This window comes from Triticum aestivum, chromosome 3A (assembly GCF_018294505.1).
Source record: "Triticum aestivum cultivar Chinese Spring chromosome 3A, IWGSC CS RefSeq v2.1, whole genome shotgun sequence".
Taxonomy (NCBI): domain Eukaryota; kingdom Viridiplantae; phylum Streptophyta; class Magnoliopsida; order Poales; family Poaceae; genus Triticum; species Triticum aestivum.
In genome coordinates this window covers 628,192,120-628,216,597 of record NC_057800.1, presented here as the reverse complement: position 1 = coordinate 628,216,597, position 24,478 = coordinate 628,192,120, and the positions used below count along the sequence as shown (strand labels likewise).

Here is a 24,478-nt window from a genome sequence, read left to right as displayed (position 1 = left end):
CGAACAGTTAAGGGAGTGTTTGGTTCCATAGACTTTTTTGTGTTGAGATTAGAAAAAGTCCCTAACAAATTAAACATGGTGTAACTTTTTTGAAACTTTTTGCTAAAAGTCCTTAGAAGCACCTTCTTGAGAGTCTTTTTTAGAAAGTCCTAAGGACTAGAAAAAGTTTTAGGACTAGAGAATCAAACTCCACCTAAATCTAAGAATCTTACTCAACCGAAAGAGACAATCAAGCCAAGCATGGGAAAACAAATCAAATAAATTTTTACTGTTATAAGATAGGAGGAAGAAAGGAAGAAGCTGCATAACTCTACATGGTCACACGCAACCGACCGGTCAAGGAGTACTCTTGTAAGCTACCAAAGCTTTCACGGTGGCAGCTCGGCCGAGGGAGGGCCGCCCCTGGCGCCGCCGAGGCCAGACTTGGACCGGACGGCCGCCGACTTCGGCGTGGCGCCGTCGCCGGACTTGCGAGGGGAGGACCTCGGCGAGCCGAAGCTGAGCTGGCGCGCGTAGCCCACGACGGCCCTGGCCCACTTCCTGATCTGGCCTTTGAGCTTCCCGGCGTCGACGTCCTTGAGCGGGCCCGAACCGATGCTGATCTCCAGCCCCGAGAAGCACCGGCTGTACCGCCGCTGATCGGCCGCCTTCTTCCCGCCGCTTCTGCTGCTGCTCTCGGTCCGCTGCATCACGGCGACGTCCCCGCCGCTGTTGTCTCCTCTCTCTACTTCTTGGACGGCCTCCTCCGCGTCGTGCCGCGACGTCGACGGCGACGGCTTCTTGCGTACTGACATCGCCGCTGCTGAATTATCAACCGGTAGGGCTGCGATGGAAACCGCGGCTTGGTCTCTCGCTTGGCGTCCATCTGAGGTAGGTGGTATATATGCATGTGGTAGCGTAGCACGCGTGCGCGCCGAGAAGTGCCAGGTCGTCGTTGCTCGCTGCCGGTGACGTGCGAGGTTGCTTCTAGCGCCGCTCCGCCGCGTTCTGATTTGTACACGTACCGACGTACGTACGCTTAATATTCCCTGGGGTTCCGTTGAACGATCAACGGCGGCACAAGGAATGGGGACGGAATGGACACCATCATGTCCCTTTTTTTTTCTTCTAAAACTACTCGAATAAGTACAAGGAATGGGTGCTGGTAGGAGGGGATTTTAACCTGCTGCGAGGGGCTAGGGATAAATCCCATCTGGTGCCAGATTCACGTGGACGAACAATGAACTCGCCCTAAGCGGAAGGAGCAACAGAGCAGCAGCCCCTTTTGTAATCTGCGGCTAGGGTTTCTCCCTCCTGACGACGGTGGCGCTGCCGATCTGCCAGGTCTCCTGTGTTCCTTAGGGTCATGGGTGCGCGGTGGATCCCGGCCTTTACTGGCGAGACCGCTCTGTTTTTAGGTGCTTATTCAAGTTTTGTCGGAATCTGTGTCCTGCTCAGAAAGATGAGACGTCGGCGGCTTCTTGAAGATGAAATAAGATTCTCCCCGCCTAGTCCTCGTCCCGGTGGTGTGTCTACCATCGTCGGAGGGCGTGTGGAGGTGTGTCTTTTGTGAATCTCCCGGGATTCGGTCGGTGGTTGTCTTTGATGGATCCGCTCGGATCTAGTCTTTGTTCATGTGTCTTCAGGTTGGATCATTCCGATATAAGCTTCTCTTCATCGTCGATAGTTGTTGTTCTAGTGTGTTGTTCCTATGGGGCCTTAGCACGATGATTTTCAGACTGCCTACTTCAACCAGTTGTGGTTGCCTCCGACGAGGAAGAGGCGATGACGGCGACGCGTCTTCGAGTCGCTTCAGTGCTTGTAGTCGTCGCTAGATAATCTACAAATCTAGATGTAATTTTTATTATTTTTTGTGTTCATTATACTACCATGATTTAAAATAAATAGATCGACAGTTTGAAAAAAAAAACTTGCCCTAAGTGGCATTTTAACAAAAAAGCCTCACCCCGGTCGGGCACGACTATGTCTCGCTTACAGCCAGACGTAGCACTGCCTCGCGTTGCAGCTACCAGAATGGGTGGGCCCTGCAGGACCACATGCCTTCAGTGTTTATTTCACATTTATATTCCAAAATATTCTAAATATATCTATTATAAAAATAACTTTACATACTCAATTGCAATTTTTTAATAACGCATTTAAATAAAAATGTTAAATGTGTATACAAAAATGTTTCTAATGTATATGAAAACTGTACAATTTGCATGAAGAAAATTAAACATCAAAACAATTATATGAAAAAAATGTTAATCATGTATTTAAAAATTACAAAATGTGTACAAAAAATGTTTCTGATGTATGCAAATAATGTACAATGTGTGCGGAATATATATATATATAGAAAGTCTATTTAAGACCCAGGGTGAAGAATAACTTATTCCTCACCCTGGCCGACCGACCGAGTCAGACCGTGTGTCGTTGTGCATCCAGCGAAGCCACCGTTCTGCCGATTGGAAAAAAAGCCCACCATCCACGCTGTAAAATTACAACAGTGTTGAGGTATTTTTACGACGCTCCAAGCATGCCCATCTCTCCACCTTTTCTAATCTGTAGGGGACGGTTTTTTTTTTTTTGGAAACAGAAGCTCTGAACGATTTCGAGAGTAGCGACGGCGAACGGCGGCGTGGTGCTCAGCGGGTTCGCTTGAAGGCAAGTCACCAGTTGGCTGACTGGGGGGCAGTGTGCTGATCGGAGGGGTGGTGAGTCGCTGGTGGGCTCGACGTTGTTTTGGTCGATGGGAAGGTGGGATGGCGTGATGTCCGGCGGCTCCTGTTTTGCAGCGCTGTGGTTGGTGATTGCGGTCGACGTCGAGCTTTGGGTTGTGATCGCAGCGAAACTACAGGGGGTGGTCGTGCATGGTCTACTTCATGACATCATTGTTTGCGTTCTGGTTGAATTTTGGTTGGTTGTGGGAGTGCACGGGAGGAGGTGAGCATCTCCAATTCCAGTAAGTTATGTTCCAAATTTCCATTTGTTGAACAGAGAAACTAGGGGGGGAAACTCACACACTTTGATTATGCTCTTGGCAGGGATATATACAGTTGGATGAGCTGCCGAGAGAGATCATGGGGAGTCCCACGTCCTGCAATCGTGCGCCACTACAGGGAGAGAACTGGCTGCACGATCGGGCATTACAGCTGACCGTACATGCTTGTACACATACATCAGGAGCACGTATGGTGCAGGCTACAAGTATAGTCTAACACCATTACGAAGGGTTCAATTAATTACTAGATTTTTTGTGATGTGATTGTTACCTGGGAGGTGATGATGTGTTTTTTATTTTGCAAGCGTTCATAGGACCAACAAAGACAGAGTTTTAGAATAGTTTTGGGGGACAAGGAGAAAACAATGGAGGGGATATGCACCTATGCTTCTGGAACTATTTTTTGATTTGATGGCTGTTTGTGTGTGTGCTGGGAGGGCCACGAAGTTCGTCTCAGCAGCAATGATGCATCTCGACTTGGCTACAAGATCCAGGCAGATTGCTTGATCATTATAGGATTCATGCCTCTTCTAGCCAAAATTTCAGTAAGCTGCAAAAACAAACAATAGAAAGGGTAAAGAAACACCAAACATGACGTTGACCTGATATGGTCTAGATTGTATCCAAGTTTTGATCAAGTTCTACCCTGGATATCCTTCCATATGGTTATTAGCTGTGTTTTCTTAAAAATAGAGTTTTGAGTACGTCTTCAGATTTGATCTTCATGATAATACTACTTGTCCTATACAGATAAAAGAAATCTATGTGTATATCAGTACTAGTAGTATTTATCTTGAGTGTTACTATTCTTTTCAACCTAGTAAATTTGGTACTTAGTTGCCTTGTTTTCTAGCTGGTTTGGTGTGTTCAGAATATCTTTTTTCTACAGAATGTTGTGACTTAGGGAAATTTTAATGGTAGGTCCCACAATTTAGTTTTCTTACTGCAATTATATGTGTTTTGATTTCTTGTTTGAAACTGATGGGCGTCCATATTACTAAAGCTTCACCATCCAGTGAAGAATGGATGCTTCAACTCACATCTCATTCGGCAAAAGAAGAACTGCCCCGTCTCTGTTTTAATTTTCCATTTTAGTTACTACTAGCCATACCCGCGCCGCGGCACGCCGCGCCCCGTTGATGCGTCGATACGAAAGTTGCTAACTTTTTGTGTCTAAATTGGACTTAAGACAAAGAGTGTTGTTGTGCAATTTGAGGATTCCAATAAGTCAAGCAATGCATAAAAGGCAGATTTGGAAACATATATAGATTTATTCATCAAATAATTGATATATTTCAAGAAGTAGGAAGTACACATTGCTGCATTCCTATTAAGATAGGACGCATTATAGGTCGCACACGTTACAATCATTTATAGCTTATATTTGTCTTGGGAAAGAAAAATATAGTAGTCAATGTTTCGTCTGTACCGTGAGAGTGTTTGTGCAAGATCCTGAAGTAATTGTTTGTAGCAAGAGATGGTTAACCGACCAAATGCATGTTATATTTCACGTGAATATGCAAAGGAAGCTTGCTTCACCCACCCAAAAATAAACATGCCCTAAATTTCAATGAAACTGAATTTTAAATAATGAATAGGTGAAAGCTTAGATGTCGCCAAAGGTTACACTCTTAGTTGCATTCAAATATTCAAAAATACCATTTTACACTGTACATTTCTCCCATGATCTTGAACTAATTATATGCTAGTACATACTAAGCTGAGAGTGTTTGGTTCACATAAAGTCTCTCCATGTTAAATGTAAATTTCTCACTAGAAAACATGATTTTGCAGTGAAAACCACGAACGGCTAATAAGAAAAGTCAGAGTACCTAAGAAAGTAATGACCAGGAATTTGATTTCCCCTCACTTGAATTATCACAAACAACTAATGTGCATGCAAAAAAATGCAAGTACAATTTTTTGTACAGCCTACTTCACAAAAGGGAACTCAAAACAGAGTAGCAGTTCCAGTTCAGCTCGAGGATCTTCTAATTTGGTTGTCATGGTTTACACACCTCGCAAGGCCAAAGAAACTAAAACTGAATCAGACCTGTTCGGTTTGAAAAATACAGCTCGCTGAAATGATTTATTATGTTGCACGACAGTATTATACTTTGACCGTAAAGAAGTTATTCTCTGAAACTCATAGGATGATATTAGGGAAATTGTTCAGATGACAATATCGGTACTATTTTACTGTGAAGAGTATTGCTACAGCCTACAGTAAGAGTGAAACAAATCTGCACATAGTTCATTTAAACTTATGTCATGTCCCATGGCACAATGGTTTTTCATGCGGGAATAGAGAAGTTACTAATACGTGAAGAAGGAAAATAATTAGTTCAAGGATGCATGTTGGTGTTTCCGTGTATGCATGTTGTGTCCAACTCTGGATTCTGTTCAAATAGGCACATTGGGTCATTAGTCCAAAACGCATCAATCTAGAATCCAACCATAACGAGTATACATCCATTATTATAGCAAGCATGCACTAATTCCATCCTCATCATGCAGAACACGACCAAACCTGAAACTGAATAGAACAGAGGTGCGCTGGCCACCGAGCACCATGTACGGCCATCCCAGATCAGAGTCGTCACCCATGGTGTATCGCCCGGAGACATCGCCACTGGGAGAACGAACGCAAGACAGTGAATGCAAGGTCACGTCACGCATCTAAAGTCGTCGCCTTTGCTTGTCTTCTGCTCTTAATATCCTCCTCTTCCGGTGCACGAATCGTGCACGCGACAACAGCCGGCAGTGTCCAATCCCCCTTCGACATTTCATCTACTCCCTCCGTTCCTAAATATTTGTCTTTCTAGACATTTCAAATGACTACTACATACGGATGTATATAGATATATTTTAGAGTGTAGATTCACTCATTTGCTCCGTATGTAGTCACTTGTTGAAATGCCTAGAAAGACAAGTATTTAGGAACGGAGGGAGTAATTTACACAGCTAATAGCAAACAAAGATGGATGGCAAGCGGCTTCCGGACCTCAGCATATGCGGCGACGGGGAGGGAACCACTTGGACGGGTGGCCGACCGGGGATCGGAAACCAACGGTGACCACGTCGCGCACACACCAGTGGACCAGCGGCTCGCCCATGTCCGTCACAACGGCTGTATAGCAGTCGGAGCAGGCTGACCAAAGCATCACCGATGGGTTGTCGAGTAGCCGCGGTAGTAGGTATTTACGTATCCACTCAAATTATGTACGTCTCGTGCTGCCGCTGAAGCTCCCGGAACTGCGGCTCGCAGTCGCACCGGTTGAACAACACCGTGGAGGCTCTGGTGGATGGACCCGACGCCGGCCAGGGAAGCCAGATCCTTCGATGGGAGGCGCCATCAGCAGTGGCTGCGCCCCTGCGGCCTTCCTGAATTCTGACGTGCTTGGAGCAGCCAACGCGACGGCTACGGCGAGGGTGGATCATGGTGACGATGTAGCAGCTGACTCCCATATGACGGTCGCTAAGCGAGGAGCTAAGCGAGGCGAGGACGTAGCAGCCGGCGCCCTACCGCTCGACGGCGACGGCGGCCACCGTCAATTTTTTTGGGCAGTCCGTGGACTGCTTGTTGTGGCCTCCATGCGCATCCCGTACGCCTTCTCATGGATGTGACTCCACCTCGACGGAGCGGACAAAGGAGGGCCGATGCCGGTGAAGGAGAGGCGCGAGGCCCAGCAGTGGGGCTCCAGCGAGTGCCGCCGGCGAGGTGGGGGAACGGACGTGGGCACAATCAGGATTGGGAAAACACACGGCAAAGATGATTTTTATAGCCACTTAGGGCGGTGGAGTGATCGAACGGGAGACTTCTAGACGTATCTTCAAAGGCGGTAGCCGCATCTAAGAGAGACAGAGAGGCTTCCACAGAACACCATTGTAGGCGGCCGCCGCATCCGAAAGAGACGGAAAGGAAAGCCATAAAAAAATTACCAGAAAACATGGCCCATGCATGCAAATTCTAACGGACCACGATCACCGGTCGAACGCCACGCGCATGCATGCAGATCACAACCGGTAGCACCAGGGCCACCGCATGTAAAGCTCTAAAAGGAAACGGCCAAATCATGTATGTAGTCAAATCAAATTTATACAGCGCATGCATAAACCGACGCTGCAAAAGGAATGTGCCAAATCTCCTACGAAATCGCTGGATGAACCAACAACCGTACCCAGCCATATCCCCCACAAATTAGCGTGTCACAAGCCCATTGGTCTGATTTTACTGATAGAAAAAAGTCAAAAAACCCAGATAAACTAAACCTGGCCAGGTTTAGTATGTGTATAATTCATATACTTCCTTACAAATTATAAATTAGGACCCTTTGTCCAACTCCAAAATACATACTCTATGCGGCTGAACATTAGTCCAAATGACTAACATGTATGTAGCTTCTTTCTTTTCTAAACTATAAAACCATGTCATTACCTTCTGTTTTTGTTCAGAAATATCCTCATAATTGCTAATGGCGATGGCGGATTGTGGTTGCAGATCATGCGCCGTAAATACCTTCGCGGACAGCCCCTCGCCTTCTGTGTTAGGTCGGTCATTCAGCTCCTTCCGGTCCTCCGCATTGGGACCTCCATCTCGATCGGGACGGAGACTTCCACGTTGTTCTGGCTTGACCGCTGGGCCGCGGACCCCCCCTTCGCGGCGAGGTTTCCCGACCTCTTCTCCATCGCAGTTGAGCCTAGGATATCCGTCGAGGCGGCCCTTATTGACTTAGGGCGGCTCGCGTTCCGCCAGCCCTTTGGGCCCCCGGAGGTTGCCGCTTGGCACGATCTCCATGATTCTGTGGCCCTGCACGAGCCTGACCTTGCTCAGCCCTCGACCGCCTGTCCTGGCGCCTTGAGCCCTCCGGCCGTTTCTATACGAAGTCCCTATACCGCGCCATTGCGCCCTCCCCTTGCCCACCTGTGTTCGAGTATATTTGGACCATCGGCCTACCACTTAAGATCAGAATCTTCATGTGGCAATGGATCCGCGGCCGGCTTCCTTCTGGTGTCGAAGTGATCAAGCGCCATGGCCCGGGTGATGGTAACTGCCCCCTATGTGGGACGAAGAAGACCTCGAACCACATCTTTTTCTCATGTGTCTCCGCCCAGTTCCTCTGGGGTTGTCTCCGCGAGGCGATTGGTGGCGTTTGGTGTAACACCAACTTCCCTGATCTACTTGCCGAGCTTCAGGCCTCCCCCTTGACGGGTCGTCACATTAGGTGGTTGCTCATTGGGGTGCTTTCGTGGACTCTCTGGACTGTGCGTAGTAAGCTTGTTATTCAGCGGGTGCCCCTCCGTCGCGCGACTGACGCCGTGTTCAAATTTTGTGGTTACTTGCAGCTCTGGCGGCCGCTTAGCCGTCACCAGGACCAGGACGCCATCACCGCCATCATCTCCGACCTGCGCTCGATGGCTCTTTGCTTGGCACCGCTGCTACCCCCCCTCCCCCCCACCACCACCAACCGAGCCGGATTAGCTCCGTCCTGGATGCCGCGGATGTCCCGCCCCCTTTTTTTTCTCTTTTTTGCTTCTCTTGTTAGGGCTTGTTGAGATGTGCCCTCAGCTGCACCTATTTGTACTCTATGTTCGTGTGACTGTGTGGGTGTGTGGGTGAACTTTTGTGTACCGTTTGGCTATGGTGGTTTGCTTTATTTATAAAGCGAAGCAAAAGCCTTTTTCGGTAAAATGACGAGCTGTTGAACGTGGGTGGTGCGGTAAGGCATAAATCAGCCATCTATTACTGAAACGAGATTCCAATTGCCCAGTTTCTACTTTATATTGGAGCTTGCAGATTTAATATTTACTTTTTTTGCAACAAATCTATTTTTCTCTTCCTTGGATTTTGCTTCAGATTCTTATGTACCGTGAAGTGTTGGTTTTGCTCATTTTTTAACCCATCTTTCTACCTTGCAGAGATATCTATCCAAATATGACTAATGTCTTCTTGCTGGGGGAGTTCTTAGCACTGCCATAGACAAGTGTTTATATAGGTCATTGTCATATTTATTTAGTTCCTTATAATATGTGGCTGATGGATTATGCGAAGTACCTTTCAAACTAATGTTCGTCTTTCAGGTTACAGTTTTCCTTGCCCATGCAACACCGACAAAGAAACAGGACAGAGGAGTCATGAGGAGCTGCAATGATATGTATACATGTAATAAATTGTCCAGGATCTGGAACTTTTTCAGTAATCGTTGCTGAAACTGTCGTCCAGACGAGGATGTTGCCAAGGCTAACTGGAAATACATCTTTGCAGAAACTGTAAAGTCATCCAGATGGGGATTTTGCAGCCTCTAATTTGAAATATAAATGTCCAGAATTTTCGCCACAAAAAGACCAGTGCCCATCTCGAGATCAACGGGAGAGTTTTCCGTTACAGAAAGATATATTTTTTCTGTAGATATTGATCTTTTTAGATGCTACTATGTCAACCAGCATATTGAATTTATTGTTTTTATGATTTATGTGTGATGAACTCACATCGTCTTTTTTCATTGGAAACCTACCCTTTTCAAGTAGTTCTGATGTGGTGTAATGCACCATTCTAGTAATCCAGATGTCTTGGCAACAACGCTAAGGAATCTTTTTGTGTGTGATCTAGAGCTAATGATGAATCTTTCTGTGTGTGAGATCTTTGTGCACGTGTTCTAGAGCTAATGAGATGAACACACGTCATGATGATCTGGTAGACAAGTGTTGTGCAATACATTGGAGGAACATGCAGAGTAGGAATCCAAAACTAGGAATCAACATGATTTTTCGCAGATACACTCAACATGACACCTATTGACAAGCCTATCACAATCTTCTGAAAACCCACACAATAGAAGAACAAACTTCAAGTGATACTTATACAAGAAAATTTGACAAGCACGATTTTATCGACAGAGTAATTCAATTTTTTTTTGGAAATGGAGGCATGCCCCGGCCTCTACATCATGATGATGCATGCAGCCATCTTATTAACAATCCACAAAGTATCGTCATAAAAGTCTTACAGCTCGCAAACGGAGCAGAAAAAAGTAAAAAGGAAAATTACATGGTAATAAAGACAACCGATACGGTAACAAGAAGGATAGGCTCCCTAGACTCCTATCCTGTTATGCGAGCACCATCCGAACCGGTTGAATATAACCCGAGCTACCATCTCCCATTGATTGCACCCAGTAACCAAAGACTCCATGGAGTCCATATGAGTGAGTAAGGTAAATGTATTGCACCCCCAATCAAGCATTCACTATACATCATGAAAAAGACAAGCAATGGAATATTTGCATTCCTGATACAAATTTCACTTACATCCAAATCTATTGCCAAACTGAATAACCAAAGACCAGCTGAATGACATGTTCCATCAATGGCATAAAAATTTAGGGACCTTTATTCTTGTAGCATTGGCAGCTTCAGTCAGGCTTCTGAATGCACGGTGAGCATTGACAGGTCGGGCAGCTGGACGTGGTTCTGGTTGTGTTCGTTCAATCGTTCTCATAGGTTAAATGAGAATAACAGCATTTCCGCGAGTCCACTCCACGTGCTTCCTCATGGCACAGTCCTTGATGTTGCTGCATCTTAGGACCCCCTGCACTCTATTAGTTCATACTGAATTGCTTGATTCAATTACCACCTACAATGAAAGCTTGCAGATTTCACCATGGACTAAACAACATTTATGAACAAAGTTACGCGAGAATGAGAAGGATAATTTGATCTCTTTCCTCATCTCTTTCCTGCATGCCTTTCGTATCAAGAGAATAAATTTGGAAATGTGCTAAACTGTAACTGTCACAAAGAAACTTGACCAGAATTTAACAACCAAATCTGTTAATATACAAAACTGTTAGAAGATCATTATTTCTCCCTGTCAATAATTCCTCAAAGAGAGCATCTACAGTCAGCAGTAACACCTTGAACAGCAGTTTCTTGTCATGTCCGATGACACTATGTCAAACTAAAAATCATTTTTTTCAGATGCAACTACAGATTAATTGATTCTCTAATAAAACCTGATTCAACATAACAGAAGAGATAAAAGCGGCATCCAAGATCTAAAGCATTTAATTCCAAACAATACAAAACCCGAACTATTGACAATTATGTCTGTTCTATTTTTTGTTGACCAAAATCTTCTTGATATAAGCAACCACGTTTTAAATAAACCATATAACGCAGAGTTGCACACATAATCAGTACCCCCTTTTTTATAGAACTCCATCAATGAACCTGTGATATATGATGCACCTGCAGAACACAATTTCAGAAACAACAATAAAGCTTGCCATGTTTGTTATTTCCACATAGAAGAATGCTAAGAACTACTAGATTGTAGATTGACAAAAATACTGTTGCATAGCATTAGAGAGCCTAGCATATAGTCTGGCAAGCTTCCCAACTAAATTACCTCGGTAGATGCAATAGTTCATGTCAGTACTACCAAATATAAAACAACAATGATGAAGCTACTTCTGCATTCCGCAAGTGTATCTAACAAGATTAAACATATAGCTTCAGTAGACACCATATGCAATTGTGGAGTGGCGATCGAGACCTGTGATCAAATCAATTGGATGTTAGGAAAACATCATGGTTTGCAACACATTCCCCTCAACTTCTTCATGTCAAATAGGCCACAACTATTCTGCACTTGCCCACTGCAATAACACATGCAAGAATACACCATTTAATTAATCACGAAAGAAAGAGGCGAGTGGATGCCAAACTCACTTCAGTCTATCAAAAATAGGTAGGGATTTCACCAGGGGTGGAGGCGGATAGGTTAGAAAGAGGTAAGGGGCGAAGCTTGAGCTCATGGGCTCCTGAAGTGAGACAGTGACGAAACTTGAAAACGAGGTCGATCATACCTAGACAATGAAAAACGACCGAGATTAATCAGGTAGGCGAGGGTCAATCAGGGATACGAGGATGGGAAAGGAGAGACAAAACAATTCTCCAGCTCCTGGAGCGCGTCACCGCGGCCGAGCACCGTCTCACCGGCGAAGTCGCGATCCAACTTGGCGCCGTTGCTTCAGTTCAACTGAATCCCGCCGGTGGGACGGCATCTTCCCCTTATGCAGAGCCACGGCAGCCGGCTCGTGACCGCATGGATGGAGTGGCCTGCTCTGCTGGCCCGCAGAGAAGAGGAACCGCCATGGCTGGGTGTTGAACAGGTCGGGGTGGTGTAGGTAGACTGGCGGAGATGGCGCGGAAAATAGCAGAGCCCTCCCACGATCTGTAGAGTTGGTTTTCTCCCGATTTGTTCAGACGTAATTTTACCTCACGTTTTTCTCCTGCGCGTGAGGCCTCCATGCCATAACTTTACCTAGCAATGCGTGAGGTAAATTTACGATATTGTTTCTTCAGCGCCTCTGGGGTGTGGTTGGGCTGGGGTGAGGAATAACAATAATGTTAATCATGTATTTAGAATTTATTAAGCATTTATAAAAAATATTGCTGATGTATACACAAAAATTACAATATGCATGAAAAAATTAGACACAAAAGTTATATGTTTTAAAAAAATACTAACCTTGTATTTTAAAAATGTTAAACATGTATATCAAAAGTGTTCCCGATGTAAACAAAAAATGTAAAATGTGTATGCGAAAATAGATATTAAAAATATATGTCTGAAAAAATATTAATTATAATTTAAAAAAGTTAAAGTGTACACAAAAAATGTTTCTAGTGTACAAAAAGGTAAATGTTTGTGCAAAATAGTAGAAATAAAGAATATATTTTAAATAATGTTCAAAATATATTTGAGAAATTTTAAAAATGTACACACAAATTGTTTCAGATGTGTGCGGAAAATTTAGAATGTGTATGAAAAAAAGTTGACATCAAAAATATATGTTTGAAAACAAATGTTAATCGTGTACTTCAAAAAATGTTCAACGGGTACACAATGTTTTTCAGATGTATGTGAAATAAAATTCATGTATTTGAATAAATGTTAAACATTTTTTAAAAAATCTTGTTTTATACGAAATGAGAAAGAAAATAAACAATAAAACCGAAAAAGAAAAAAGAAAACAAAGGAAACCAAAGAAAATGGAAAACCGAAGATAACTAGTGCCAAAAAAGGAAAATAGTGAAACCGAGAAAGAAAAATAAAGAGAAACAATCAAACCCAAGAAAGGAAACTGGAGAAAATAAGAAGGGGAAAACCAAGAAAAAAACCAATGAAAATAGATAAAAATAGAAAATTGGAAAAACCAAAAAACCATAGTAAACTAATAAACCGTATAAAAAATGAAGCGAACAAAGGAACTATAGAAACTGGGTTGGCCCGGTACTATTCCACGCAGGCAAAGCTTTAGGCAAGGGGAGCATACATCTCGCTATAAGCGAGATATGGCCCCCGCGGCCCCAGGACCCCATCTAGAAGTGTGGTCGATTGCGTGTTTGTATTCTGCAGCTCAGGGGCCAAGTTTCACCCTCGCGATCAGCGGTCATTGCCATGGTTCTAATTAATCCCCCACTCTGGTAGCCATGGTAGACTCCGGCGAGCTTTCCCAACGGCGAAATCCTTGGTTTTTCATCGAGAGCCAATGGTTTCGGGGCCATGGTTGCAGCCCGGTGGCTTGAGGCATGTGCCCACCCCTCGCGCTGGTCCAGCCCGTTGTGCGATGCTTTGGATCAGTGCCAGCACTGCATAGGGCGCCTCTGGGACGGGAATCCCTATATGACGCTTTGTGCGTTCGCACAGAGGCGATGATTACAACCAAATTTCAGAATTTTATTTTTTTTTGTTTTGGAAGTTTTTAAAAGTAGAATGATTTTTGAAATTTTGATTTTTTTAAATTACCAACCATTTTTGAAAATTCTAAATATCTTCTATTTTTCAAAAATTTCCGTAATTTCAAACAATTTTTGAAAATTTCAAAAAATACAAAAAAACTACAAATGAATTATAAGTATTCTGAAACATTTACATTTTCGAAAAAAATTCAAAATTTTGAACATATTTTGAATAATCCAAAGAAATTTTGGAATTTCCAAATATTATCAGAAAAGGAAAAATGAAAATGCTATATAAAAACTATAAAAAAAGGAAAGCTATCAATATAAATCGACCAGGAACCTTCCAAAATATTTCCAAAACCGGAATTCCTTTTCCAAAAAGCCCATCTCGATGGCTTTCCTGTTCGAAGCTGCGGCAGTTTGCCTCGGCGAAAAATGTTGGTCGATATTGTTAGGAATTTTCTTTTTTTTGATAGTGGTCGTGGAGTATGGCTGTTAGCCCAGTTCTTTTGACCGATTCTCCCAGAATCTTGAGAATCGGACCTCTCCCTAGCGTCTCCTAGAATCTGAAACTCATATATTTTTTACAATCCTAGCTAGTTAGGATGTAAACAGCTAGGATTGTCAAAAAAATATGGGTTCAAAATTCTGAGAGAAGCCAGGTGCATGGTCGATTCTCAAGATTCTGAGAAAATCGGCCAAAAGAACTGGGGCTAGACTGTTCTGTTATGCCTGTTAACGTTTATGAATAAAAGACCATTATGACGCTAAAAATGTGCCAAAAAAGGTTCTTAAAACAAATGAAACACAAATGGAGCTGCGAAAAAACAAAATGAAGTACCATTCACTAAAGCTAGCAAGCCAACACCGGCCCTTCTCGGTCCTCAGCACGCGCAAAGATGATCACTAATCTACATAAAAAGTCGCCATGTTCTTACTCAATGATATCGCAGGAGATTGACTATAATTCCAGTTTTTTAGTGAAGTTACTGTAGTTGGTGAGAGCACGGAGTCAATTGGAGAGGCCATAGCTTAGTTAAAGCTGCTGCAGCTTTAGATGCAGGCCGGTATGTGCGGCTGGGTAGTTTACACGATATTTGGTGTATTCCGTCGAATGTTTTGAACGAATAAAGGACCTGTTCCGCTAAAAAAAAGGTCCTTGATTCTTAAAACAAAACATTTATGTGCTAAAAAGCGAGTCCTTTTTAGAACCTCTGGAACCACTCTCCCTGAAATGAAACACAAATAGAAAACCAATATAGGGTACAGTTCGCCAAAGCTAAGCAAACCACCAGCGGCCCTTGCGGTCCTAGATCTCGCTCTTTTCTGTAGCAGTTTCCCCAAACGCGCGGCCCACAAAAATTGTATAAGGGCTTTCGTAAATTGCTTTTACAGTGCGACAAACGCTCGGGCTAGACAGATTCCGCAAACACATCCCGCAAATATTTTGAGGGACGCGTTTGTGACATCTGTTTGGTCGAAATGCTCGTCGCACCGTAAATTTTTCATAAAACATCAAACAAATTGCACATTTCATAATAATGTCCACCGAATGAACACTAAAATAAATTCAACATATGAATATATAAATACTCAAGCAACTGACAATACAATAGTAATCTTCATTACAACAAATGTTCGAATTCAAATAATTATTACAACATCAAATTGTTCAAATCTCACAAGGATAGAAATGGAGATCTATCCCCTCATAGAGCTACCACCGATGCTCAATAAGATCATGCTGAAGTTGGTTGTACGAGTCATGGTCCTCGATCTTCCGTAGGTCTCAAGAAATGCATTGATCTCATCTGCATCCCTAGCTAGGGCTGCAAGAAAAGCTCGAGGCTCCTGAGCTGCTCGAGATAGACTCGTTTTTTGACTCAACTCGAGATCGACTCGAAAAAAAAACGAGCTAAGTTTGAACACTTTATGTAGCTCGGCCGAGAAACGAGCCGATCTTGAGCCAATGTTGGCTCGCTCGATTTTAGCTCGATAGCTCGACAAAATATCATTAAGTTAAATGAACAATGCCATATATATTAAATGGTAATAAGATAATTTATTACCATATATGTTGTCCATAATTTTTCTCCATTTTATTTACCAACGAACATGAAAACTTAATTAAGTGCAGATAAGATTTAGGCCTAATTATGGCACGTGGTCGACTATGTGTTAGATATCCTATATTTTTGGCAAAGGTTCCCAACATATTCACCTTAATTTTATTGTTTTTCATCCATAGATTTATATTTTTTACCATCTCATTTAGCTCGAAACTAGCTCGAGATCGACTCAAGATCGTTACAAGCTGAGCATTAGTCATGTTCTACAACTCGATCATGAGCTTCACTCAGTTTGAGCTCGCTCGAATTTTCATATGAGTTGAGCTGAGACAACTCCAACTCGCTCGAGTTCGACTCGTTTGCGGCCCTATCCCTGGCCGGCTTCGCACGGCTACCAACATTGTCATAGTTGTACTCCAAGTCCAAATCCATCTCATCCTCGACGATCATGTTGCGTAAAGTTACACAAGCAATCATGATGTTTCAAAGGGATCGTTTATCCCAGAAGCGAGCAGGACCTCAAACAATGGCAAACCGAGCTTGCAACACACCAAGTGCCCTCTCAATATCCTTTCGACAAGCTTCTTATGCTTCGGCAAAAAATTTGTGCTTTTGGATTTTGTGATCACTAATGGTCTTGACAAATGTAGACCATGATGGATAAATACCATCGGCAAGATAGTACCCTAGGGTATAGTCATGGTCGTTAACGGTATAATTGCAAACCGGAGCTTTGCCACTAGCTAGCTAAGCAAATAAATGAGACCACTGCAAAACATTGATATCATTCAGAGACCCCGGCAAACCAAAGTAGCAATGCGAAATCTACAGATCATGTGAGGCCACGGCTTCAAGCATAAGGGTTTGCGTTTGTGGCCTATGTACTGTCCTACCCAAGACACCGAGCAGTTCTTCCACCTTCAGTACATGCAATCTATACTACCTAGCATGCCTGATGAAAGAATCGATATAGTTGACTAGAGGGGGGATGAATAGGCAACTAACAATTTTTAGCTTTTCTTTATCAAATTAAACTTTGCATCAATGTAGGTTGTCTAGATATGCAACCAGGTGAGCAACCTATATGATGCAACACACACAAGCACACAAGCAAGGAAAGTAACACAAGTAAGCTTGCAAAAGTAAAGGGACGAGATGACCAAAAGTGGAGCCGGTGAAGACGAGGATGTGTTACCGAAGTTCCTTCCTTTTGAAGGGAAATACGTCTCCGTTGGAGCGGTGTGGAGGCACAATGCTCCCCAAGAAGCCACTAGGGCCACCGTATTCTTCTCACGCCCTCACACAATGCGAGATGCCATGATTCCACTATTGGTGCCCTTGAAGGCGGCGACCGAACCTTTACAAACTAGGTTGGGGCTCTCTCCACAACTTAATTGGAGGCTCCCAACAAAACCACGAAGCTTCATCATAATGGAATATGGCTCCGAGGTGACCTCAACCGTCTAGGGTGCTCAAACACCGAAGAGTAACAAAATCCACACAAGAAAGTATGGGGAAAGCAAATATCCTTTGGTGGAAGTGTAGATCTAGGTCTCCTCCTTCAATCCCTAGCAAATCAACAAGTTTGAGTGGCTAGAGAGAGAGAGAGATCGGGCAAGAGAGATTGAGGTGCATTAATGGCGGAGTGAGAAAGGTAGGTGGGAGAAGCACCTTTATATAGCAACCCTAAATTCCAGCCGTTACTGCGTTTTTAGCACTGCAGCGGTACAACCGGTTCTTGTCCCGGTACAACCGGGACTCACGGTGTATCTGCAGAACCCTACCAAGCGGTACAACCGGGCCAGCAGGCGGTAGTACCGGTTAAGAAAATAACTGGACTAACCGCCTAGCCACCACACAACTACCGCATCAAAACAGAAGCTTGACCGGTACTTGGGCGGTGCATGGCCGGAACAACCGCATGGCCTTGAGCTCTTGGGCGGCTAAGTTCTGAGCGGAAGAACCGCTCAGACCACCGGTGGTACCGGTCACCGAGGAACGACCGGACCAACCGGGCCACTACCGCCCGAGAACCGCATCAAACCAGAACCTTGAGCGGTACTTGGGCGGTGCATGGACGGAACCACCGCCCTAGCTTTTGTAGAGCATGGTGGCGGTACCACCGCCCGGAAGCAGCGGTACAACCGCTCGATCAAAGCTGGTGAGCGTCAAGAACCAGCGGTACAACCGCTGGGAAGTAACAGTGAGCAGAAGAAGATAAGGGAAACTCTCTCTCTCACACCTGAGAAAGACAAAGGAGGGGTGAGGAAGGTGTACGTGAATAGATTCCCCCAGTTCTTTACAATGAGGATTCCCTCTTGATAGTACGGGTTCCCTACGACCAAAGAGATAAAAAGCATAGAGGACTCCGTCTTCGATCTTTTCCTACGAGAGAGAATAGCTTTCCGATGTAGGCCTAAGCATCGGCCTAAGCATCGAGAACCTGAAACATTTAGCACAAGATTAGACCAACAAAGGGTTGTCATCATCATCCAAAACATAAAGTAGGGAAATGCCCTTTCAATCTCCCCCTTTTTGGTGGATGATGACAATAACACGATTTAGAAGAGAGAAGTCTATGAAATCTAGTCAGAACTCCCCCTAGATGTGTGCCCCAATATGAACTAGCTGTAAGAAAGCATGGACACACTTTCAGGGCTAGACTCCCCCTAAATTTTATAGACTCACCACTCTACGCACATAATATGACAGACAACATAACGGATAGATAGCAATAATAATAATAATAACCGATGAACTGAAATAAAAAAAGGAGTAGCACAAGTCTCACACACAGCAAGAAACGAAGCAAGACCACGAACAAAGTTCAACACAAAAGAGAAACACGAGAAAACGAGAAACCCATGCAAATCCCGAGACCTATAGAACCCTCTCCCCCTTTGGCATCAAGACAACAAAAAGGAAAAGAGCGAAGCTAGCATCCCAAAGCTCAGCCGTCCTCCTCTGACTCCTCGGTCGCATCTGGGTCCTCATCAGCAGAGTCGTCATCGTCGTCGTGATCGGATTCCTCCATGGCATTGTCAGCTGCAGCAAAAGAGGTGGATGGCTGGGGAGGGGCTTCATCATCAGTCCAGGTGCTGTGGGTAGATGTCCAACGCTCCTCTGGGGTGATGCTCTTCTCAGATCCACTCTGAACCGGCATATTGAGGTGCTTCATCATTGCAATTTGGCGACGCCGTGCAAGCTTCTCATTGACATGTGCCGCATACATCTTTTTCTGGATGTCAGTTTGGAGACAAAATGTCTTCTTCACCTTGGCAGTGAGCTTGACCACCCAAGAGGGCTTGGCCCCGGGCTCCATCTCAAAGTCCTCATCATCAGAAGTGGCATAGACATCCTCAGGAGCATTGGCAGGGAAGCGAGGCTCGGAGTGCTTCTTCTTCTTAAGAAGCTTGACCTCATGAACAGTGAGATTGTCTGGAGAAGTGAGGAGCTCTCCAGGACGACGAACAGCCCACACGGAGTTCAGAAAGCACATGACAAATGGAGCATAGATTGGGACCTTACGATAGATGACCATGTTGTACATCTCATGCCACGGCCAATTGGACATATCAAACGTTGCACCAGTCCCCACCATGGTCTTCATAGCAACCATCAAGTCAACCAGATAGCCATGAATCTCATCTTGATTGCCCACCTTGGGCAAGAGCACATTACAAAACACTCAGTGCATGATGTCATAGACCTTCTCCAAATCCTTGGATTCTCCAATAATCCCACGGCCCCGAATGTACAGAGGGGCAAGCTTCTCCTTAGGCATGGACTCAGGATGGTCATGAGGACGAATGCCACCCCTTCCTTCCAGACTTCTATCATCATACCCAATAGCATTGCAAAAAGCCCTCCAGGGAACTTGAAAGAGCTCATCACGACACATAAAAGTGAGAGTGCGTGCGTCATCTTCTCCAAAGTGAACCATGGCATAGAACTAATGGATGAGTTGAACATCAAAGTCACAGTTGACTGACATGAGCTTGACAAGATCAAATTCCTCGCATAGAGCCAATGCCTCACCAAAATACTCCAAGTTGTTCCTCCAATGGTCAAGATCGATGGTCCACTGCTTGGCATACCTGTTCTTGTTGTGCTCAAAGAGTTCATGAACAATTCGTACTTGCATCTCATTCCGGAACTGAACGATGGTCCAACGAGGAGCAATGGGAACCTCATAAGGATTCTTCGAGCGGAAGGCTTCCCAATCCTTGGCTTTCCAACGGTGCAACGACATTACCATACATTGCTTTGCAGCGGCAGACTTTTCACGGCGAGTGGGCTTGGTGGGAATCACAACCTCTTCTTCGTCATCAGACACAACCGGACGCAAGGTCCGTCATGCCCTCTTCTTGGTCTTGCGAGGAGCAGAGCGAGAACTAGAGCCATCTGAACACACGCACAAGGAGAACACAAGAGACCCAGCAAAGATGAGAGGATTGCACACACACACAAAATAGAAGAAAAGATATATTGCACAAACTTAGAAAATGAAACAGAGCTACATGGTGTAGATATCCCGGTTGAACCGGTTCTCCTACTGGTAGAACCGCTGCAGCGGTTGTACTGCCCGCAGGGGCGGTAGAACCGCTGAACAGTGGTACTACGGGTAGAGACTAGATTTAACCGCGAAATATGAATCATACTAGCCATATTCTACTCTCAAAGACGTGCAATCTAAGCAGGAGGCAAAAAGTGATCTCTTCCACCCAATAGTTTAATCAATAAACGCGGAATGTCAAGTAATGCCCTAGAACAAGGGGAACAAACCCTAGAACGAAGAACGAAGGTCAATGGGGCATTACCGGCATCCATGGGAAGAAATCGGGAAAGAGGAGGCATCCTTAGAGAGGATCCACGGAGACCCCACGGATCCGAAGCGCGAGAAGCACTCCGGGGCAGAGGCAATGGCGGCCGGTGGCTAGGGCACAAGATGGGAAGGGCTGGGGAAGAAAGAAAAGAAACCCCCACCAGCCCCGAGGGGAATATATAGGCCCAAAGTCGTGCGGCGGTTGTACCGCTCAAGGGAGCGGTTGTACCGCTGCCTGGTACGAGCCAGTTGTTATGGGCGGTACTTCCATCGCCAAGAGGCAGCGGTAGTACCGCCGTAACCAACCGGTAGAACCGGCCAGACGGGCACCCCAATGGTTGAGCGGTGGAACCGCTCAGCCACCGCTGGGAGACCGCCTGGAGAGCACCAGCGGTAGAACTGCCTGTGACCCTGGTTGTACCGCCCGGTCACCATCACCAAAGCCATGGACAAGAGTGTGCAATTAGACTAGATGGCTTGAGGAAGGGAAGGCTAGGGATAGAGAAGGCACGGGGAAAAGGTGGGTCTCCAAGAAAAAAACAAAAAGAAAAAGAAAGAGAACCACACTTGGAGACCCCTACACCTAGCGCCGTAGAAAACAAACTAAGGCATGGACAAGAAGGACTAACACAAGGCACAACACAAACAAGGGGGTCGGAGGCCGTAGCCACCTATGTGTGAGTCAATTGGTATGGCACCGCGAAGAATTATCCTTGGGCCCATGACCAAAACTCGTCTTTCAACAAGATAATGTGAAAGAGTTGATCAATTTATGCATAATGGGGGGAGGAAGAGTTCATTGAGAGAACACCACTCCCCCTATGTCCATGCCTGCATCTAAACAAGATAACAAGTTGAGTATGGTGGGGTGTGCAAGGGTTCAAGCAGCATTGCTCGAATCAATGATACTTAGCTCATGCCTTAACTCGCGAAATCTTGCTTCATCCAACGGCTTCGTGAAAATATCTGCAAGGTTATCATGAGTGTTGACATAGTTGAGCTCGATCTCCCCTCGCCTAATGTGATCCCGGATGAAGTGATACCGAATCTCAATATGCTTCGTCTTGAAGTGTTGCACTGGGTTGAGAGAAATCTTGATGGCACTTTCATTGTCACACCAAAGAGGCACTTTGTCACAAATGACAAAGTAATCCTTTAAAGTTTGCCTCATCCATAAAAGTTGAGCACAACAACTACCGGCAGCCACATACTCCGCTTCCGTGGACAAGAGAGACACACAACTTTGCTTCTTGGAAGACCAACTCACCAAAGAGCAGCCAAGAAATTGGCACCCTCCGGAAGTGGACTTCCTATCCACTTTGTCCCCCGCCCAATCCGAGTCCGAATAACCTACAAGCTTGAAGTTTGCTCCTCTTGGGTACCATAAGCCAAAGTTTGGGGTATGAGCCAAATATCAAAAGATTCGTTTGACCGCCACATAGTGACTTTCCTTAGGTGCAGCTTGAAACCATGCACAAATTCCCACACTCAACATGATATCTGATCTAGATGCACAAAGATAAAGCAAGGAGCCAATCATGGAGCGATATACCTTTTGATACACCGCTTTACCATTGGGATCAATGTCAAGTTGGCACTTGGTGGGCATGGGAGTGGACGTCGGCTTGACATCACTTAGCTTGAATCTCTTAAGCATGTCTTGAGTGTATTTGTCTTGGTTGATGAAGGTTCCTTCTCTCCTTTGCTTCACTTCGAACCCGGGAAAGAACTTCAACTCTCCCATGGAAGACATCTCGAACTTTGAGGTCATGAGAGCGGCAATTTCCTCGTTGAAAGCTTTGTTAGGGGAACCAAAGATAATATCATCAACATATAATTGGCACACGAACAACTCCCCTTTGACCTTCTTAGTAAAAAGAGTGGGGTCGATTAGCCCAACTTCAAAGCCGCGGTCTTGTAACAACTCGGTAAGGTGGTCATACCACACATGTGGGGCTTGTTTAAGGCCATAGAGTGCCTTATCAAGTTGATACACATGATCGGGAAAGTAGGGATCCTCGAACCCGGGGGGTTGCTTGACATAAACCAATTCATTAATAGGACCATTAAGAAAAGCACTCTTCACATCCATTTGTTGTAACTTAAAGTTATGATGAGAAGCATATGCAATCAACATGCGAATGGATTCAAGACGAGAAACGGGAGTGAAGGTTTCACCGTAGTCGATACCCTCGACTTGGGAGTAGCCTTGTGCTACCAAACGAGCCTTGTTGCGAATGATAATCCCATGAGCATCTTGCTTGTTCTTAAATATCCACTTGGTTCCAATGACATTGTGGTTCACCGTCGGCCTTGGCACCAATCTCCACACTTTGTTGCGCTCGAAGTTGTTGAGTTCTTCATGCATGGCATTGAGCCAATCCGGATCTTCGAGCGCCTCATAGACCTTGTGGGGTTCGACACAAGAGACAAAAGCGTGATGTTCACAATAGTTTGCTAATATTCTACGAGTGCTTACCCCCTTTCTTAAGCTTCCAAGCACATTCATCATGAGATGATCCTTGGTGGAGAGCTTGGAAGCAACCTTGGCGGCATGACGCTCCAATTCCTCCTCGGTGGTGAGTTGAGGAGCGGTCACTTGATCATCTTGAGCGACGTCTTGAGCTTGTTCTTGATCTTGAACTTGCTCGGAGGAGAGAACTTGACCTTGGGCATCACTTGGTGTGTCAACACCGTCCTGAGCATGATCTTGCCCTTGGTCTTGTTCATGAGGATGAGGGCCTTCACTTTGTTCTTCGGAAGCGTGTGGGCCTTGGGTTGGTGATGGCTCCACTTGAGTGGAGCATTGTCCTTCTCCTTCGGCCACAAGAGGTTCCTCAACAGGTAGGATAAAACCAACACCCATTCTTCTTATGGCTTGAGGAGGAATTTCATCACCTACATCACAAGTGCCACTTTGCTCCACTTGGGAGCCGTTATTCTCATCAAACTCCACGTTACACGTCTCCTCAATAAGTCCCGTGGATTTATTGAGGACACGGTAAGCATGAGAGTTTGTAGCATAACCAACAAATATGCCCTCATAAGCTCTAGCCTCAAATTTAGACAACCGAACATGTCGTGGATATGGGACACAGGTATCCTCATGGAGGTAGGCCGCGGCCCATCATGGGAGGTGGCCCAGCAGGGCGACTTAAACAGTTTGAATAAGACCTGGATTGCTATCCGTCTTTTAATAGAAAAGAGACTAGTCCTAATCCAACTAGGACTAGTCATGTAACCCGCCCCTCCAACATATATAAGGAGGGGTAGGGCTCCCCAAAAGGGGACAAGATTCACAAGTTCCACAACCTTGGACAAGTTAGGTTTAGACAATAGCTCTCAAGATAAGAGCACTTTTGTAACCGTGGTCATCATCATCAATATCAATGAAGCAGGATGTAGGCTTTTACCTCCACCATGAGGGGCCGAACCTGGGTAAAACATCGCGTCTCCCGTCCCGCTCAACCCCTCTCAAGCTACCACATAGATGCGTTGGCCTCGCGACTAAGTCCTGACACTAAGGACATCTGCCGTGACAATTCCACGACAGTTGGCGCCCACCGTGGGGCATGAGCACGGTGGTGTTGAGTTCTTGGATGGATCTATGAGGGATCGAGAAGCACGGTGGTGTTGAGTTTTTGAAGAGATCTATTCGGGATCGAGAAGTTTGCAATTCATGAGACGAAAAAGATTCAAAAAGTTAGGGTTGCATTAGGTGGGCCGTCATACGGATGCCAAGTTGACTAGACCGAAGGCGGTGCGATCAAAAGTCAGATCAAATCTTTTGGAGCGCTTGCGTGTCGGCGAAACCAACAGGACTTCTGTCAAGCGTCACCACGATTCGGG

The 24,478-nt window shown here is 45.1% G+C and overlaps 1 protein-coding gene across 1 annotated transcript; it reads right to left on the bottom strand.

Moving 5' to 3' along the window:
* Positions 1-241: 241 nt before the first annotated feature.
* On the bottom strand, positions 242-871 carry LOC123058837 (uncharacterized). The gene has a single exon (XM_044481516.1). It carries the CDS (start codon positions 792-794, stop codon positions 369-371), a length of 426 nt encoding a protein of 141 aa, XP_044337451.1. The 5' UTR covers positions 795-871; the 3' UTR covers positions 242-368.
* Positions 872-24,478: the final 23,607 nt, after the last annotated feature.

Coding starts and splice junctions, on each gene's coding strand:
- LOC123058837 (XM_044481516.1), bottom strand. CDS start 794: ATGTCAGTACGCAAGAAGCCGTCGCCGTCGACGTCGCGGCACGACGCG.